The sequence below is a fragment of the Artibeus jamaicensis genome, unplaced genomic scaffold (genome assembly GCF_021234435.1).
Source record: "Artibeus jamaicensis isolate MK-2021 breed Jamaican fruit bat unplaced genomic scaffold, CSHL_Jam_final contig_391, whole genome shotgun sequence".
NCBI lineage: Eukaryota > Metazoa > Chordata > Mammalia > Chiroptera > Phyllostomidae > Artibeus > Artibeus jamaicensis.
This window is the reverse complement of record NW_026521814.1, coordinates 29,718,387-29,739,977: the sequence shown is the minus strand read 5'-3', so window position 1 is coordinate 29,739,977 and position 21,591 is coordinate 29,718,387. Positions and strand designations below refer to the sequence as shown.

The window sequence follows — 21,591 nt, the reverse complement described above, 5'->3', positions numbered from 1 at the left end:
AGGATGCATCAGGATAACTATTAAAATATACTTACTTCATATTCATCAAATATCTGCCGATGATGAAAATAAGCATGTGAAAATATTCTGTAAATCCTACGGCAGACTGATCCTAGTTTTGCTACAGATGATTCCTTTATGCTAACCCTAGAAACAGAAACCATAGGTTCAGAGAGCTGGACAGATCTTAGGAACAACATATTCTAATCTTCTCAATTCACAAGTATGGAAACAGACAGCTTGGAAAAATAACTTCTTGGTCCAAGATCAAAGTAATGGTACGTGGCAAGAGCGGGCCTAGAACCCCTGTTTACTCCTGGGCCAGTGCTCCTTCTATGTAACCACAGTGCCTAAGAAATCCAGCATCATCATTTTAAAGGTTGTAGTTTAATGCAATTAAAGTAAATCCCTGATAAATCAAACTTACTGAATCAAACGCATACATTAATACTTTGTTCTCTAGAGATAACTAAAACTAATAAAAGGGATTAGTTTTATTCCACATAACTTTTGTTTTCAGAAATAAAATTGCCTGCATATTTCTCATACTCTTTTTTTAAAAAATGTATACAGGATACTGAGGCAAAACCCAGTATTTTTAACATATTTTATGAGTTCTTTAGAGTTAATATTTTGGGGAGATGGGGGAATAAAATTTCCAAAGTGATCTACCTGATAACAAACATCTTAATAGAATAAAAGACCAGTCACAAACCTCACCAATAATATATTACAGTATACAGTCTTCCTCCTATATTTTATTTGATGAGGATTTTGATAGGCAAGAATAAGGAATCCTTTAAAAACAAGCAGCCTGACTAAGTAAAGTCTGCTCTTTGGGCATCCTAAGAGGAGGCTGCCTCTATCACAGAGATTCAATGAAGTAAGCAAGTGTGTAAACGTCCCAACGCTAAAGCATCAAAGAGAGAATCCTGAACAATGACACAGCACCAGGGACTGCCCCCAACTGATCAGGCCTATGAGCTTTGGGAGCTAAGTTCTGCTAACTTTAACCAAAACCCTAATTTCAAAACATGAATTTAAAAAAAGTTTAAAGAATACAATACATTTACCAGGACCCTAGTTTTAGTTTTAAAAACAATCTTTTAAATTAAACCCCAAAAGTTTAATATCATGTTTAAAAATTGTGTTTACCTGCTAGGAAAATATTTATTGCTATTCAGAAGACACGCAGCACCATCAAGTGTGTGTCTGGTATAGTCTATAGCGGGACACTATAAAAGAACATAAAAATGCATCAGCAAAGAGCTCTACCTCTTAGGCTAGATGTATTTATTATATGTGTTTTATTCCAAAAACCTGAGTATATCCTAAAAAAAAATCACCTTACAATATCGCAATGAATAAAATTCAATGTTACATCAATAGACAAGGCTTTACTATCCACATAAACAATATCAGACTTCTAGGAGAGGTCTTTTTAATTTCTCACTCGCAAAACTGTACCTAGAAGAAAATAACATATAGAACCGGAAAGAACACCTGATTATCTAATCTAACCCTCTGACTTTACAAATGAGGAAAAAGACACTGGTCAGTTTACAGAGTATGCACAGACTTCTTCCAGGTATTAAAATTATCTGTAGGCAGGATAAGTAATCTTTCAAAGTAAGAAATCCAGCTTAGAAAAGATCATAGAGACTCAAGTAAGCAAGCATGTAAATAACGACACTCAAAAGACCGAGAGGGAGAGCGTTAGAATGACGCACAGCAGCAGGGATCATCAATGACTTAGGCAAGATTATATAGTTAGGAAGGACTCTGAAACATGTTTATAGTAGGAATATATTGTAAATCAGGTCCACTGATTTACACTTTACCAAGAGGCCCGGAAGTCTCCCTCTCTTCACAAATACCTCGAGCAAGCACTGTCTTTACCGTCCTAGAAAGCACCCTTCACTATGTGCCTGTTACCCTAGCAGGGCTCTAAACAGTTTTCTCCTTGAGCCTCCTTTGAAATTTAACATGATATTTGTATCCTTATATTTTAATAAACCTGTCTTATCCTATTCTATTTATCAAAAACAATGAAACCTGCTGTCTCATGGCAAATCAGCAAACCTCTAAAGGAAAAATAAAACTACAAAGTGATCTCCTCACTCAGTTCTTTTGAGGGCAGACAAGGAAAAGGACCAAAGAAGAGGAGCAGTGAGAATGAACTGCGCATGTACTTGAAGAAGGAAAAAATGAAATAGAGAAAAGAAAAACAATGATGCTAACTCTACCCGGTAACTGGAATATTTTTCAAGTGCTGAGATTGAAGGCAGCAGGTAGAAATGTAAAGTAGCAACTACTAAACAGGGCTTATTATAGTGCCATGGCAAATGTACAAAGATTATCAAACAAAAAAAAGGTATCTTCCTAACTACGCATCCACAGGAATTTAAGGTTACTAGACTCATTGCCTAAAACAGTGCCATGAGCAATATTTTTTGAGAAAATTATCTTTCTCCACATATACAATTACAGATGACTTGGTCAAAAATAAATACCCCAAGTCACAGTGTTTCTCACATTGGTCATTAGAGACTGTTTTACAACCTTTAACTCAGCACCTGTCCAATGGAAATATAATACAAGCCATACATTGCATTTTTAATTTTTTAGTAGCCACATTGAAAAAGTAAAAAGAAAAAAAAAGAAAAGTAAAAAGAAAACAGGTGAAATTAATTTTAATAATGTATTTTAACTCTATATAGCCAAAATTACAATTTCGACATGTAACTGGTAAAAATTATTAACCATCTTTTTGAGGGTATTTGAAAATTAAAATAAATTCACAGATCATAAATTGGTTTTAAAATACACAATTCAGTTTTCAGTATATTCAAAAAATTGTACAATTATCATCAACTATATTCCAGAATATTTTTATCACCCTCACAAAGAAACCCAGTATTTCTCATTCTCTCCTCCTTCTAACCCTAAGCAAAAACTAGTCTACTTGCTGCCTTTTATGAATTTGCCTATTCTGGATATTTCCAAAATATGAGAATTTGGCCTTTAATGTCACTCAGCATGTTTTCAGGGCTCATCCATAGTGTAGCATAAATCAGTACTTCATTACTTCTATTTGAAATATTTCTAAACTTTAATGTTTTTACTGTATACAATATGCTGTAAAATGTTTCTCCCTCTATAGAGTTCATTCATCTTTATGGCTGAATAATATTCCACTGCATATTTACCACATTTTTGTTTGTGTGCTATTCATCAACTGATGGAAATTAGGTTGTTTCCATTTTGGGTGATGACGAATAATGTCACTGTTAGCATTCATGTAAAAATTTTGTGTGGATATATGTTTTCATTTCTTATGGAATATATCTACAAGTATAATCACCAAGTCATATGGCAAGTCCATGTTTACCATTTGGAGGAACCTCCAAACTGTTTTTCCTAAGTGGCTGCAGTATTTTACAAACCCATCGGCAATGTAAAAGGGTTGCACTTTTCTCTGCATCCTGGCCAATACTTGTTGTCATCTGTCTATTATATTTTAGTCATGCTAGTGGGTGAACTGTATGCCATTGTTCCATTAAAGTAACTGTGGCAAAATATAAAGAACATAAAATTTGCCACTTTAACTTTTATTTAAGATTTATTTATTTTTAGAGAGAGAGGGAGGGAGTGAGAAAGAGAGGGAGAGAAATACTGATGTGACAGAGAAACATCAATCAGTTGCCTGTTGTATGTGCGCCACCTGGGGACGAAACCTGTAACCCAGGTCTTCACCAGGGATCTAATCGGTGGCCTTCTGCTGTGAGGAACAATGCCGGAGCCACACCAGTCAGGGCTTAACTATTTTTCAATGTACAATTCAGTGGCATTGATTACTTCAGTATCGTGCAACCAACACCACTATTTGTTTCTGACCAAAGGTACTTCCATCATCCCAAACTGAAACTCTCCATACCATCAATCAGTAACTTCCCACACTCCCATTCCCCAGTTCCTCATAATCTCTCATCTACTTTTTGTCTCTATTAATTGCTCCTTTGAGATATTTCATATAAGTACAGTCATAAAAGAGCTGTCCATGTGTGTCTGGCTTGTTTGGCTCAACACAATGTCCTCAAGGCTCATCCATGCTGTACCGTGTATTAGAACTTCATTCCCTTTTAAGGCTGAAAAAAATTCCATTGAATGTATATACCACATTTTGTTTATCCATTTTCATTGTGGTTTTGATATGCATTTACCTAATGATTAATGATGCTGAACATCTTTTCATGTACTTACTGGCCATTTGTATATCTTCTTTACAGAAAAGTCTATTTACTGTACATGATGACATTCAAACCAACTGTGCCACCTGACCAGGACAAACTGAGCTGTCTTATTTAAAAAAAAAACACACACAAAAAAACCCACTTTTTAAAAAAGTTTATTCACTTATTTTTAGAGAGAGGGGAAGGGTGAGAAAAAGAGAAGGAGAGAAATATCTATAAGCTCTCTCTCGCACACTCCCACCTGGGGACCTGACCTGCTACCCAGGCATGCGTCCTGACTGGGAATACAACCCAAAACCTTTCAGTTCACAAGCCAGTGCTCAATCCATTAAGTCACATCAGCCAGAAATGAGTTGTCTCTTAATTACTGAGTTGTAACAGTTATTAAGATATTCTGGATACTAAACCCTTATCAGAGGTATGATTTACAAAAATACTTTCTCCTATTCTGTGAGCTGTCTTTTCATTTTCTTAGCTGTATCCTTTGAAGCACAAAAAAATTTAATTTTGATGAAATCTGAATTGCCTGTATTTTCTTCCACTGCTTATTGTTTTGGTGTCGTATTCAAGAAATCACTGCCCAGTCACGAAGGTCATGAAGATTTATACTTATGTTTTTCCTCCAGGGTTCTATAATTTTAGTTGTTACATTTAGGTCTTTAATCCATTCTGAGCTAATTTTTGTACATTATGTGAGGTTGAAGTCTAACTTTATTCTTTTTTATGTATAAATCCAGTTATCTCTTAATGAGCTGTTTTATATTTTTTTACTAAGTCTTTAAAATCACTATGTATTTTGCACTTGTAACACATTTCATGTTGGGCCACCAGTAATGAAATGATCCAGAGTCACATGTAGTTCATGGCTACTGTATCAGACAGCATAACTTTAGATCTTTAATTGATTTCTGAATTCTGGGGGAGGGGGGAGTTGGGGAAGAGTTTTTCCTTGTTTTAGCTGCTTCCTTCCACCCCACAAAAATAATTCTCAGATAACTACTCCCATTCTGCATCATGTTTAACAGCAAAAAGTTGGCAAAGCACAGCAAGTTACAAAATAGTAAGTAATATGTTCACAAGCTTTTAAAAATTCAATTTTTCTAAATATATACTCATAATGCTACTGCAAGTGATCACAATATACATGTGACTAAAAGGGCCAGCAGACATAAGTTATACAACCTTTGTCACTTACAATCGCTATTTGTACAATTAATGATTTGCTGCAATGCCTCTAAAGGACATGCTTTTCAATGTCTTTTAATTCTTTTTTTTAAAGATTTTATTTATTCATATTTAGAGGGGAAGGGAAGGAGAGAAGGAGAGAAAATATCAATGTATGGTTGCCTCTCGTGCATCCCCTGCCCGGAACTGGACTGCAACCCAGACATGTGCCCTAACTGGGAATCGAAGCGCAGTTGTTCATTTCGCAGGCCTGCGCTCAATCCACTGAGCCAAGCCAGCCAGGGCTAATGTCTTTTAATTCTTAAGGACACTGAGTAAAGCACTACTGGGTACTGAGTGTCCTGCCTGTTCCATTTCAGAATCTACCCAGTGCTTTTAATTCATAAGAGCAACTTTCTTAGCACCAATCTGTCAGTTGCTATTATTTCCAATTATACCAAGAGTTTTAAAAACTGTCCTTTCATGATTTTCTTTTGTTTATATTTTTACAGCAATCTATTCCATATAGCTACCACTTAGAAATTCTATCATTCTACCTGAACACATGGACAATTCAAAGGAACTGATCTGTAGCAAGAATGATGCAATTTTAAGATTTATTCACACAGGACCTAATGCTCATGATTATCCTGTCTTACATCTAACATTAATGAAGAAAAAAGTAGATATGACAATGGAAGTACATATAAATTTCAAAATATATCAAACTGGATACTGCATCTTTACTAACAGACAAAACTAGCCTTTTTGATTCAGTTTCATAATTATAATGATCACATCATTAACTATACTGTGTACCCAATTTCATTGAATTATCAAGTACTACGTAGATTTTCCCAGATATAGAATGACATACAATCTCAATATTGTTTCAATTTATTAATATAAAAAGTAACACCCTGAATGAAATCAGTCTTCCAAATCAGTACTATTTGCTTTGACAGGAACCAGATACTCCTTATTTTAGAGAATTTAGCTTTTCCAAACAAAGTAACACCATATATTGATTTTGACATTAGAGAGTCATTTGTCTTCAAGCATTAAAGGTTTATAAATATAATAATTATTTGGAGCTCTATATTTCCACAGAACTGGCCTAACCCAATTATATTCAATCAAATCAGTGGTGAGTACGAAGTAATTACTGCAGATTAAAAGGGAATACAGATCAAGGAGAAAGTAATGCATACTTTTTAAATAAACCACTTACAAAGTACATTTCTGACATAACTAAAGAAAACTGAGTATGTACCAGAATATCATATAAAGAAATTACTTAAAACAAAAATTCTATAATTTTTACTTCCTATATTCTCACCTTGACAATAACTGAGGGAAAAAAACATGAATAACTTTTTTAATGTAGGACCAAACATAAAGTGCAAAATCATAATGGTGAGTTTCTACTTAACAGTAAAACACATTAATGAAATATAGATAAAAAATATTGACAAATAAAGTTAAAAAGCTCACTTCCAGTCAAGATGGAGGCGTAGGTAGACACGCTGCGCCTCCTTGCACCACAAGAATAATCACAACTAACCTCAAAACAAAAAACACAGAACTGCCAGAAAAATTGCACTGTATAGAAATCTGACAACCAGGATTTAAAGAAGCCACATCCATCCAAACAGACAGGAGGGGTGGAGACAGGGAGCCGGGAAGAGAGGATGCAGTGTGGCACAGAGAGGTGGCAGCAGTGACAGAACAGGAGGTCCCACCTTCACATGTGGTAGATAAAAATCAGGAGGGATTATCTTGGGAGCAAGCAATCCCAGGCCCAGGCCAGACCCCACAGCCCAGGGTTCCAGCACCAAGGAGGCCTCACAACTTCTGGCAGTAAAATCCAGTAGGGGTTGGGGCAGCAGAAAAAACTGCAGGTTTCTCAGGAAAAGTCCATTGAAAGGGCCCACATGGTCCTATAACATACGCAAACACACCAATTCTGGGAATCATCACCAGAGCAGCAGCTAGAAGGGCACCACTTGTATACAGGAAGTGGGTGAAGTGGCTGGAAACAGGATGAGCACCAGGCAAGCCTCCAGAGGCCAGGCAAAAGCAATGTCCCCTCTTTGACCCCTCACCCATAAGCAGTGCCACAAAGGATGAAATGGGTTATCCCACTCAGCCAATACCTAAAGGCCCTGCCCCCTTATAATTTAACTGATGCACTAAGAGAGTCAAAGCAGCTTTACCTGACACAGGAACAAACACAGGATGGCTGCCACGTTGGAGAAACAAAGAAATATGGCCCAAATGAAAGAACAGATCAAAATTTGAGAAAAAGAACTAAGTGAAATGGAGATAGCCAACTTTTCAGATGCAGAGTTCAAAACAGTGGTGATAAGAATACTCAGAGAAATCATTGAGTACAGCAAAAACATAAGGGAAGAAATGAAGGCTACCCTAAGTGAAATAAAGAAAAATCCACAGGGAATCAACAGTGAAGGGAAGGAAACCAGGATTCAATCTGGAACATAAAGAAGAAATAAACATTCAACCAGAACAGAATGAAAAAACAAGAATAAAAAAAAAAGAGAGTATAAGACTCTGGAATATCTCCAAGACTGCCAACATCTGAATCATAAGGATGCTAGAACAAGAGAAGAATAAGGAATTGAAAATTTATTTGAAAAAAATAAAAGAAAACTACCCTAATTTGGGGAAGGAAATAGACATACAAGTCCAGGAAGCACAGAGAATCCCAAAGAAGTTGGACCTAAAAAGGAACACACCAAGATACATCATTTAAATGCCAAGTGTTAAAGCTAAAGAGAAAATCTTAAAAGCAGCAAGAGAAGAGAATTACCTACAATGGAGTTCCCATAAGACTATCAGCTCATTTCTCAAAAGAAATTTTGCAGGCAAGAAGGAACTGGCAAGAAGTATTCAAAGTGATAAAAAGCAAGGACCTACAACAAGATTACTCTATCCAGCAAAGCTAGAATGAAAGGGCAGACAAAGTGTTTACCAGACAAGGTAAAGCTAAAGGAAGTCATCACCACCAAGCCATAATTACATGAAATGGTAAAGGGACTTAAGAAAAAGAAGGAGACCAAAATTGTGAACATTAAAATGACAACAAACTCACAACTATCAACAGGTGAATCTAAAAAAAAACAAACAAAGCAAACGACTTGAACAGGAACAGAATCATACACATGAAAATCATTCAGAAGGTTATCAGTTGAGAGGAGGAAGGGAGAGAATTGGACTAAAAATACAGAGAATAAGAAGCATAATTGATAGATACAAAATAGGGAGATATTAAGAATAGTATAGGAAATAGAGAAGCCAAAGAACTTATATGCACGACACATGGACATGAATTACGGTGTGGGGGATTGCTGGAGGGAAGAGGAGTACTGGGTAGAGGGGAGCAAAGGGGACAAAAAATTAGGACTACTGTACTAGCATAATCAATAAAATATACTTTAAAATAGTAATATAAAGTAGACTTTAGAACACAGAAAGAGAAAGAAAGACAGGAGAGAGAGAAAGGAGGAATTCCTACCTTTGTGACAGCATGGATGGAACTGGAGACAATTATGCTAAGTGAAGTAAGCCAGTTGGTGAAAGACAAATATCATGAGACCAAACTTATACCTGGAATCCAGTGAACAAAATAAACTAACAAGAAAAACAGAACCAGAGAATGGGAACATGGAATGCACTGATAGCTATGGGAAAGGAGAAAGAGGGGAATGGAAGAAGGAAGGGGAAGGGATTAGTCAAAGATCATATATGACTGACTCATGGACAAGGAGTGGGGACTGACTGGGGTAGAGGGGAAGGCTGGGTAGAAGAGGGCAAAAGGGAAAAAACTGGGAACTGTAATAGAATAAACAATCAAAAAAAGTTAAAAAGCTCAAAAGTAACATTTCTACTTAATAGAGTAAGCATCAACTAGTAATCACCAACAGTTGTTCCTATTCAAAGAAATACTGTGAAAAAAAGGAAGAAAAACAAAACTAAAAAAAAAGAAATCATACTGAACCAAAAATCTAAATAAGTATATGTACCCCCTTTACACATTAGCTATCAACACAGTTTGACAGATCTTATTCCATGATAGCCAATAAATCATAAAATGAGTTCTAGCCTATGTAGTTCCCAACTACAGAAAATAATATTTATCATAAAGAAATCCTAAAATCACTCTGTGGCAATAACACTGCAGCAAAGAACACTAGACTCAGTAGCAAAATAAACAGTGCACTAAACCCTAAAAACTTGTCTACCACTGTCTTGGAGAAATTTAAGTTATGTCAATTTTATTAGCCATTCTATTTTATAAAATCTTACCTCTTTTGGAGTTTTATGAGCTGCACAAAGAAAAATCCATTGTTCAGTTGCTGTCATCTGAGTACATGTATCTGGATGGCATTCGCTCTGTTAAAAATAGTTACATTTCTTTAATATGTAAAATAACAACTAAAAAGTTTATCGTTTGGGTTTTATATTTCCATGTAAAATTCTAGCATAATTAGAAATTTTGGATAAGTCTTTATAAGCATATTAAGTTACAAAAACAGGAAGAAAAATCAGAACTTTCCATTATTGCTTTAACTTGAAAATATTACCTGAAGTTTGACAGCTAGTCCATTGAGCTCAAGACAGAATTGCCTAAAAATGCAAATATATAAATGAAAAGTCTTATCTATTTTCCACATTATATTTAGAATATTTTTGTAAAAACAGAACTCGATCAGTACCATCCATCCTCCCTCATCATTATCAACACTACCTGATTTTACATGCACATTTCTTACATAGACATACAGATTAATAAAACAAAACCCAAAACTAAAGACCCTAAAAATGTTCAATATCAGAGTTCAATGAGTCGGTCACTCTTAACACTGGAAATTGGTATAATTTTTCCGAGAAGCATTTTGGAAATATTTACCAAAACACTCAGGAAGTGTTTATTTTTTATTAAGTCATTCTCCTAAGAACAATTCTAATGAAATGATCAGAACTGCACGCAGATAGATGTACATATAAAGATGTTTGCAGAAACTATCTATACATTAAAAAATTTTTTACACATTCAAAATGATTAGCAACTGGAGAGTAGAAAAATACTGGCAAAGGATATACAAAGGATACATGTTCACATTCACAATAAGATTCCACTCATATGAAAATCATGTATGTGTATATCCATATATAAACATATACAGAACACTACATTTTTTATATTTCCCTTTATTTTATAAGTTTTACTGATTAAAAAGGACATGTTCCTTATAAAAACTTCAAACAATGTAGAAGAAAGTCCTCCATAATTCTACCACCTCATCACAAAGATAACTATTGTTTACAGCAAATTTGATTTTCTATCCACAGATTAAAATATATTGAGATCACAATTTTGTTACTTGCTTTTGTCTCAGATTGTGGGTATTTTTTCATGACATACTTTCCTTCTAAAATTTCCAAACTGAGAATTATATGGCCTAAAACAATGCTTGAAACATAGTGACATACTCAAAAAATACTTTTAAATAATGGAGGAAATTCCATGACATTGAGCTCATCATTTTTTCAACTGATTTTTAGAGAGAGAGAAGGAAGGGAGAGTAGAAAGAGAGAAACATCGTTTTTTGTTATTGTTCCACTAATTTATCCATTCATTGCTTGCATCTTGCATGTGTCCTGACCAGGGGTGGAACCCTCAACCTCAGAGCATCCCTGGAGGATGATCTAACTAACTGAGCTACTGGGCCAAGATCATCCTTTTTAAACAGATTTATTACTTGATACAAAGTCAATTTATCCTCTATGTCACAAAGATAATTTACTTTATAATTGTCTAAATGCTGAATGTGTTCTCTCTAAAAACTATATCAAATTAGTTAATCACTACTATATTTCCCCATCAAAGAAATGAGAACACTTTAGCTTTTAAGCAAAGCTAAAACATATGTAATCGGTAGGTAAAACAGTCCCAGATGAAAAAAATGCACGTATATGAGAGAAAAACTTTTAAAAATACTGTATTTATTTATTTACTTATTTAAAGTACATTATACCCCTGGGCAGGTGGCTCAGTTGGTTGGAGCATCATCCCATACACTGAAAGTTTGTGGATTTAATTCCCATCATAGCACATACTTAGGTTGCAGGTTCAATCCTCATTCAAGGCATGTATGTTTGTTTCTCTCTCTCTCCCTTCCTCCCTCTCTAAAATAAACAAACATATTCTTGAGTGAGAATTAAAAAAAGAAGAAGTATGTTACAATTGAAGAAAACAAATAAAAAGACAACAGTCGTATTTCCAAGTTGTCTATAATTTTATTCCAGGTGCCCAATAATAATGCTGTTCTTGGACTACAAAAATAATATTATTGCTAAATCACATCACCTTCTACTGGCCCTTATCTGTAGACTGCATGTTACATGTTTTTATTTGTTACAAGTTACTCATCTAGTTCAACCCACTTATGGCCAACAGCAAAATTTAACTAATTTGGAAATGTTTAAGGACACCATCTGTGGTAAACAGTGCAAACTTAACACCTTCAGGTTAATTCAATACAGGGCCAACATAAAGTTGTAAAGCAAGAGCTGAAAGTCAGTTATTTAACGACCTAGTCACTCAGCCATGAATCCTGGCATGAGACTGCACCCACTCAAATGAAGGGGCATCTTTTCCTAGTTACACAGATTCAGTATGGGCAAGTGGGAGGTTAGACTACGTCTCGCAGGACCCAATTCCCATTAACATCATAATATAATCAAATGCATTAACCAGTAACATTAAGGATTAAGCCTCAAATCAATAACATCGAGCGCATACTCTTCTAGGTCAACTATAAAGATGTATACAGTATGATAAAGAACCAAATATATGTTCATGTGATGCATAATGCATAAATACAAAACCAAAGACTAACTAATATTCCAGAAAAAATAACAAAAGTAAAAACAATAGCACAAGGACAAAAAATATGTGTGAGAACAACTTTGTAAGTTTTGTATAACACATATTTCATAGTCTAAGCTAAATAGGGAGAAAAAGGTTTTCTTAGATCTAAAATAAAAACCTTATAAACTAAAATTAGCCCTCGCTTGTTAGAAATTATGCTACATAAAAAATCCTTATTGGGGGGGTGGGTAAAGGGAATTAAAATGGTAATGAAAAAAACACAATAAAAAAAGAATGACCTGGCTGGCGTAGCTCAGTGGATTGAGCGCGGGCCTGCGAACCAGAGTATCGCGGTTCGATTCCCAGTCAGGGCACATGCCTGGGTTGCAGGCCAGTTCCCAGCAGGGGACTCAAGAGAGCAACCACACATTGATGTTTCTCTCCCACTCTTTCTCCTTCCCTTCCCCTCTCTCTAAAAATAAATAAATAAAATATTTAAAAAAAAAAAGAATGAGAAGAAATCCTCACTTATTTTCATCATTATTCCTACTAGACAGTAATTCTGAAGTTTAAAATAAGACAAAGGATATATTGCACTAAAGTGTTTTCTATCTTGATTTACAAGGATAGGGAAATATCTACATATTCATACTTTCAATCATGAATTGAGATGTATTTTTAAAAAACCAGATTAAATAGTCAAGTGATTTGTACAAGAAACTGGCAGAGTACAAAGAAATGTTATCATCTTGAAATTGCTGAACTGTTATGACATTATATATTTGCAAAATCTGGACAACATGCCTGCAACATCAAAAAGAAAAGTACCTTATCTATATACAGGTTGAGGCACTCATCCCAGGAAATGTGGTCTAATTTACTGGGGAAAAGTCATATTTCTACTATAATTATTACTTTAAAAACCCTGATGAACATATATCCATACTACATTCTCTATATTTAACCCATCAACTTATCTCAGCTCCCATTTATATTAGAAAGTTTATAACTTCAAGAAACAACCTAGTACTTCGTGATACAACGGGCTTCTAAAGTTAACTCTAGTTAAGTATGAGTCATATACTCATAATATCAAAGGATATTATGAAAAGCTCCAAAACTCCTTACTTCAGGATTACAATTAATCTGTATTTACTAAAGGGAAGACTGGAAATTCACAGTAGTTAACAGATAACTCATCAGATACCAAGCCCATATGAAGAACTTGATATACCTCTATAGAGAAACAGAGTTACTCATGAGTAGGTAAATGAAAATAATGCATTTATGGTTGCAAGATGTGATTAAGGAAAACTATATAAAAAGATAATAAGGCCCAAATCCATAAATGTAGAGAAAAATTAGTAAATAAAGTTGAAAACCCTTCTAACACTGAAAATATAAAAGCTTTAGAATTTGTTTGATCTGTAGTTATATAATAATTTTACTTATAATTCATAATCATTAATATTAAAGATTATTTTACTAATAGAAGTATTATTACTGTTTTGATATATCTAAGGACTTACCTTAAATGTTCATACTTCCACACACCTTCATCTTGGCCTTCTGGTGGTTCAAGAATTTTATCAATATTGGAACAATCTGCTCTTATGTTCTGTTGAATATACTATAAACAAAAAAGTTCTTATAGTTAATTAAAATATTATACTAACAATAAATCTTATATTAAATGTAAATATAATTTGGGGGTATATAACTGCTCTTGTGGTTCAACTTTTGGGTTATAAATGAAACAGAAAACAAAGTACAGACTCATAATTAGTACAGCTGGTCCTTGAGTAATATTTCATTATAATGATGATGAGATGCCATAAAGACTAAACTCGTTTATAGCAATTAGCCTATGATAAAATTGCTTTCCTTATACGTCATTTGACCACAGTTCCAAGAACCGATAAGATAGCCTTGAGAATGTAATGTAATTCAGAAGAAAGGAGGTAACCCTTACCTATTCTCCAATTCAATTTCTTTGGGATAGAATTTACTACAAAATTGCCTACGATATTTACCAAGAGTGGAACTTGGATCAAAACTTCAAACCATAATTTTCATATGAATGTAAAATATAGATAACATAAATATAACTGTGGTGCTCTAATCATTGCGGGTCAGTTGGTTGGGCATTGTCCTGCAAAGCAAAAGGTCACTGGTTCGACTCCTGGTCAGGGCACATGCCTGGGATGCAGGTTCAGTCCTGGTCGGGGAATGTATGAGCGGCCTCCGATCAATGTTTCTCTCTCACATTGATGTTTCTCTCCCTCCCCTCCCCTCTCTCTAAAAATAAATTAAAAAAATATTTTTAAAAATGCAACAGTGGCATATACTATATGATTCCATTAATACAAAGTATCTAGAATAGACAAAATTTATACAGACAAAAAATAGATTAGTACTTGCTTAGGACTGAAGGAAGAAGAGGAGAGACAAAGAAAAATGGCGATAACTGCTAATGGGAATGTTTCTTTGGCGGGAGATGATGGTCTAAAATTAGATTGTGGTTATGGTTGTACAACCCTGTGAATTGTATTTTAATTTATTTACTTTCAGAGAGGAAAACAGAGAAAGAGAGGAAGAGAAACAGATGTGAGAGAGAAACATCAATCGGTTGCCTCTCAGGGACCCCAACAGGGGACTGAACCTGCAAACTTGGCATATCAGGACGATGCTCTAACCTACTGACTACAGGTGGTCAGGGCTACCACTCTAAAAACTTTTGCTGGTGAATTTTAATGCTAAGAGTTTTTGAAACTAGATAAAGTGAACAACTATTATTTAAGAAACAGGATTTGAAATCTTTAAGGAATTATACAGAAAAATCCAAGAGACCCTCATAAAAGTGGTCTTTATGTTTCTAAGAACTTAATACATTTCTTGAAAAGAATCTTTTTCAGTAAGCTTCCAAAGACATTATCACTTCCACCTGATACTACAACCTGATCAACCTGAAATAACATTTCAGCCACTATCAGTATGTACTGATAAATTCCCAGGTTTTTTACATTTCCTCCACAAGAATATACTATACCAGTTTTGAAATTAAATTAAAAAAAGGCATGAGCTCTGGCCCAAATGGCTCAGTAGGTTGAAGCATCATCTCATAACCAAAAAGTTACAGGTTCAATTCTCAGTCCAGGGCACATACCTAGGTTACAATTCAATCCCCTGTCTAGGGTCATATAGGAGGCAATCAATGGATGCTCCTCTCTTACATCAATGTTTCTCTCTTTCCCTTCCTCTCGCTCTAAAAAGAAACAATGAAAAATGTCCTCAGGTGAGGATTAAAAAAAAAATAAAGAAGGCGCCCTGGTTGGTGTGGTTCAGTGGATTGACTATAGGCCTATGAACTGAAAGGTAGCCAGTTCGATGCCCAGTCAGGGTACATGCCTGGGCTGCAGGCCAGGTCCCCAGTTGGGGGCATGTGAGAGGCAACCAAATGATGTACCTCTCATACATCGATGTTTCTCTCCCTCTCATTCTCCCTCCCTTTCCCCTCTCTCTAAAAATAAATAAATAAAACCTTTTTTAAAAAAGAAGGCATAAATCCTAGGTCATGAAAAAAGGCAGAGATATATGTGATTTATTCTTGTGGGCTATAAGTATAATAAACTATTACTATTACTTTATGACTTTTTTTTCTACAGCAGTTTTTAGAAATCATTTGGAAAGAATAAAATACATAGTAATAAAACACCATGCAAAAATCATTTTATTGTTTCCAGTTTGGGGTAAGATGGAGTAAGCACATATCAACCTTCCTCTCCCACTGAACAAAACTATAAAAGTCTGGTCGGAATGCACGGTGAAGCTATTTGAGGTCTCTGAAAAGCAAATATCAGAAAGAGGAGCAGGAAAAAAAATCAGAATACAAACTACCAAAGAACTGGCAGTATGTTTGCTGTGCGTATGTCTTTTCATCTCTGATATCCCCTGGCCTGAACTCAATTCAGTATAAAGCCAACAAACAAACGAAAAATCAGCACTCTTGTTACAGATAGATACAAGGGGAACTATCAATATTTAGTTCTTGCTTAAGGAATGGAAAAAGGAACTCCTAAAGTTCAAAGTGAGTGAAATAAATCACCTGGATTTTGCCCCCTCTCCTTTTTCTCCATTGCCTAGGCCTGAGACAATTCCACAGGGACAGCAAAAGTAGCTGGCAACAGAAAAATACAGGACAAAATTCTGAGGAAGAGAACCCTTCCTCTCCATTTACTGCTAAGACCTAAGCCTGTTTTTCTCTCTTTGCCTTCCGACAACTGCAGCACAATTCCAGGAATGGTTTCAAGCTAGGGGACCAATAAGGTGTGGCCTGAAAGTATCATATAGACAGAAGAAACAAGGAAGCTCAAAAAAGTAATCTCATTAAGTTGTTTATGAACTCCTGGGCTGGAATCTGATCTGTGTGTGAGTACAGGCACAGATCTGATCCTAATTCCAGTGTAATAGGCTTTAAGAACTGAGCTAATGGATATACCTACACCTAGGCTGACCACAGGTTGGTGCACACACACAACCACTGAAGGAGTAATGCAAAGGATTTGAAAACTAAACTGATATTGAAACCTCAGTTGGGTCAGAACTTGCAGTCGGTAACTAACCAGATCAAATGCCTGCTATAATGAAAACATCACATTCTCTACTAGGTCAAATAAGACCAGAGTCTCCATATAATACTCAAAATGTCTAGGATAGAATCCAGAATTAATTGGCCTACAAAGAATACACGAAAATCTCAATTATCGTGGGAAAACAGTTACAAGGCACCAATGACAAGATGATACAGATGTTGGTATTATCTGACAAAAAGTTTAGAGCAGCTATTATGAAAATACTTAAATAAAAAATCAAAAACACGTCAGCAAAGAAATACATAGAGCCAAATGGAAATTCCAGAACTGAAAAATACAGTAACCAAAATAAGACACTCATTGGAGTCAACAGTAGAATGGAAATGATATAGCAGAGTCAATAAACTTGACGATATATAAATAGCAATTATCCAATCTGAACACCAGAACTAAAAAAGAATAAAAATAATGACAATAAAAATAACAAACAGAGCCTCATGAACTTATGAGACTACAATAGATTTAAAAGTCATGTCAAAAGCTCCAACCAAGATGGAGGTGTAGGTAGAGACACTTCACTTCCTCACACAACCAAAAGAAAAACAACCAATTTAAAAATAAAAAACAAGAACTGCCAAAAAATCAAACTGTATGGAAGTCCAACAACCAAGAATTTAAAGAAGAAACATTCATGCAGACCAGTAGGAGGGGCAAAGACAGGCAGCCAGGGCTGAGAGGACACCTGGCAAGGCAGCAGCTAGTAGATAATGGCAAGCAAAGTGGCAGCTGGCAGACCAGCATATCTCACATTCCTGGATAAATCAGAAGGAACAACTGGGGAACAAGACAAACTGTGCAACCCAGGGTCCCAGCATGGAGAAATAAAGCCTCAAAACCTCTGCCTGTAAAAATCTTTGGGGGTTGCAGTGGCAGGAGAAACTCCCAATCTCACAGGAGTGACCACTGGAGAGACCCACAGGGCCCTAGAACATACACAAACCCACCCTCCTGGCAATCAGCACCAGAAGGGCCCAATTTGCTTGAGGGTAGGAAGGGAAGTGACAGAAAGTGGGGCGAGAGCAGAGCAAGCTACCAAGTAACATTGTTCCCTCTCTGACCCCTCTCCCATATACAGTGCCACAATGCAACGAAGGAGGTTGCCTTGCGCTGGTGAATGCCTAAAACTCCGTCCCTTACAGTATAACAGGTGTACTGAGTCAAAGAAATATGGCTCAAATAAAAGAACAGATCAAAACTCCAGAAAAACAACTAAACAACGAGGAGATAACCAACCTATTAGATACAGAGTTCAAAACAGTGGTAATCAGAATGCTCACAAAAATTAGTATGGTCAAAAAATAGAGGAAGAAGTGAAGGCTACGAAAAGTGAAATAAAAATATACAGGGAACCAACAGTGAAAGAAAGGAAATAGGGATTCAAACCAATGATTTGGAACAAAAGGGAGAAATAAACATCCAGCTGGAACAGAAGGAAGAAATAAGAATTCAAAAAAATGAGGAGAGACTGAGGAACCTCTGGGACAACTTTAAACGTTCCAACATTCGAATCATAGGAGTGCCGAAGAAGAGGAGGAACAGCAAGAAATTGAAAACTTATTTGAGAACATAATGAAGGAGAACTTCCCCAATCTGGCAAAAGAAATAGACATGCAAGTCCGAGACATTCACAAAGTCCCAAAGAAGTTGGATCCAAGAAGAAACATACCAAGGCACATCATAATTAAGTTACCCAAGATTAAGGATAAGGACAGAATCTTAAAAGCAGCAAGAGAAAAGGAAACAGTTACCTATAAAGAAGTTCCCATAAGACTGTCAGCTGACTTCTCAAATGAAACCCTGTAAGCAAGAAGGAGCTGGAAAGAAGTATTTCAAATCATGAAAGGCAAGGACCTACATCCAAGATTACTCCATCCAGCAAAGCTATCATTTAGGATGGAAGGGCAGATAAAGTGCTTCCCAGATAAGGTAAAGCTAAAAGACTATCACCAAGCCCTTATTATATGAAATGTTAAAGGGACTTACCTAAGAAAAAGAAAGAATATCAAAACTATGAGTAGTAAAATGACAACAAACTCACAACTATCAACAACTGAACCTAAAGAAAAAACAACAGCAAACAACTAGAACAGGAAGAGAATCACAGAAATGGAGATTACATGGAGGGTTATCAGTAGGGAGGGGTAGGAGAGGGAAAGGTACAGGAAATAAGACACATTTGGTAGGTAAAATATAGACAGGGGGAGGTTAAGAACAGTATAGGAAATGGAGAAGCTAAAGAACTTAAATGTACAACTCATGGACATGAACAAAGGCAAGGGGAGAAAGCTGGAGGGTGGGGTGGTGCATGGCAGGGAGGGATAAAGGCAAGAAAAAAAATGGGACAACTGTAATAGCATAATCAATAAAATATACTGTACTTAAAAAAAAAAAGTCTCGTTACCAGCCCTGGCCGGTGTGGCTCAGTTGGATGGAGCATTGTACTGTAAACCATAGGGCTGTGGATCTGATTTCTGGTGAAGACACATGCTTAGGTTGTGGGTTCGGTGCCAGTGGGAATGCATGGGAAAGCCAATTGATTGCTATTTCTCTTTCTCTCTCTCTCTCTCTCTCCCCCTTCCTTCCTCTTTCTCTAAAATCAATAGGCATGTCCTCAGGCGAGGATATAAAAAAAAAAAAAACATAATAAAAGTCATGTCACCAGAGTCCCATGAAAAAAAAAATGTGGTGCTAAAAAACGTATCTGAAGAAATAAAGGCTAAAAGGTTCCAACTTAGGAAAAGATGTAAACCTACAAATTCAAGAAAATGAATGGCTAATGGGGAGTTACTATTATTTACTGGGTACAGAGTTTCAGGTGGGGAAGATGAAAAGTTCTTGAGACAATGGAGGTGGTAATGGCTGCACAACTGTGCATGTACTTAACTCCACTAAACTGTACCCTTCAAATGGCAAAAATAATAAATCTTATATATACAGGGTCCAGTAGAAGTAACACCTGCTTGAATGCAGTTGGTGGGCTACATGAATGTCTCACACAAGATGGAAAGCAATTTGAACATTTCACCTAAAATGTCATATGGTGTGCTTTAGTGTGATATTATGTTTCAGAATTACATGCTTATGACTTTGTAATAAAACTTTATAACAAAAAAGGGGCATTATTTGTGTCAGACCCTGTATATTTATGTGTATATATACACACATATATATATATACATACACTATATACACATAGATTTATACATATATACACGTATATGTACACACAGATATATATACGTACAATCACAATAAAAATAAGCAGAGTGAACACGAAACAGGAAAACCCAAAGAAATCCAAATGACACACATAAACTGTCAGAAACTACAGATAAAGAATTAGAGAAAAGGTGTTCAAAGCCTCAGTCATCACTCTCTAATGCCAGTTTCTCCTGTAGCTCTCTGAGCTCCGGCCAGAGAAGGGAGTAAGTAAAGAGGTCTCTACACCATCGCTGGAAAGAAGCAGGCTGCCAGCAAATCCAAATCAACCAGTAGAAAAGCACCAAGGAAGCAAATGGCTACCAAAGCTGCTTGCAACAGTGCGCCTTCTACTGGAGGGGTAAAGAAACCTCATGTTACAAGCCTGGTACTGTGGCACTTCGTGATATCAGATATTATCAGAAGTCAACTGAACTTCTGATTCGTCAACTTCCCTTCCAGCCTCTGGTACAAAAATTGCTCAAGACTTCAAAAACAGATCTGTGCTTCCAAAGTGTAGCTACTAGTGCTTTGCAGGAGGCAAGTGAGGCCTATCAGGTTGGCCTTTTTGAAGACACCAACCTGTGTATTATCTATGCCAAAAGACATCCAGCTAGCATACCACATACATGGAAAGCATACTTAAGAATACACTATGATGGGAAACATTTTATTCTTTTAAAAAAATTCTCTTCTCCCTGTTATTGGTAGCTCTGAACATTAGATATTTTTTCCCCCATGGAGTCAAAAGGCACTTAAGTATATGATTACAAGTGGAAACAGAAATTACAAGAGGACAGAAATCAGGTATTGGCAGTTTTTCCGTTTTTATTTGTGTGTGGACTTTTTAAAATATAAATACAGGGACACAAAGCATTAATGCAAGTCAAAATGTTTCAGTAAACAAGTTTTAGTAGTTCAACTTTACAACAACAGAAATACACCTCTTAAATTTTTATGGATGATGCCAGCATTTGAATTTTTTAAGCAAGTAAATTTCTTACTGATGGCAGCTAAATGAATTTTTATCATACAGTAGACTCCATCCACTCACAATAGTTTCCTAACTGAGTTGCCCTATCATATGCAAGTAAATTTTTTTAAAGATTTTATTTATTTACTTTTTAGAGAGTGGGGAAAGGGGAGAAAGAGAGGGAGAGAAACATCAATGTGTGGTTGCCTCTTGCACACCCCATACTTGGGGCCTGGCCCACAACCCAGGCATGTGCCCTGACTGGGAATCGAAATGGTGACTCTTTGGTTCGCAGCCCGTGCTCAATCCACTGAGCTACACCAGCCAGGGCGGAAGTAAATGTTTTTAATGTTGTCTTCTGTACTGTTCTTATAAGTCTGCTATTAAAATACATTGAACTATTTTAAAAAAGAAGTCAGCCCTGACTGGTGTGGCTCAGTGGATTGAGTGCCGGTT

The 21,591-nt window shown here is 36.0% G+C and overlaps 1 protein-coding gene across 3 annotated transcripts in view; it reads right to left on the bottom strand.

Annotated features, from left to right (window-relative positions):
• Nucleotides 1–21,591, bottom strand: part of LOC119065497 (MOB-like protein phocein) — a 54,026-nt gene that overhangs the window by 2,439 nt on the left and 29,996 nt on the right. For all 3 annotated transcript variants that reach the window (XM_053665066.1, XM_037167567.2, XM_037167566.2), the window contains 5 exons: nt 13,842–13,942; nt 10,022–10,064; nt 9,744–9,830; nt 1,156–1,235; nt 36–147 (listed from right to left, as the gene is read on the bottom strand). In XM_053665066.1, the coding sequence (XP_053521041.1) occupies nt 36–147; nt 1,156–1,235; nt 9,744–9,830; nt 10,022–10,064; nt 13,842–13,942 (423 nt within the window). The remainder of the gene's footprint in view (nt 1–35; nt 148–1,155; nt 1,236–9,743; nt 9,831–10,021; nt 10,065–13,841; nt 13,943–21,591) is intronic.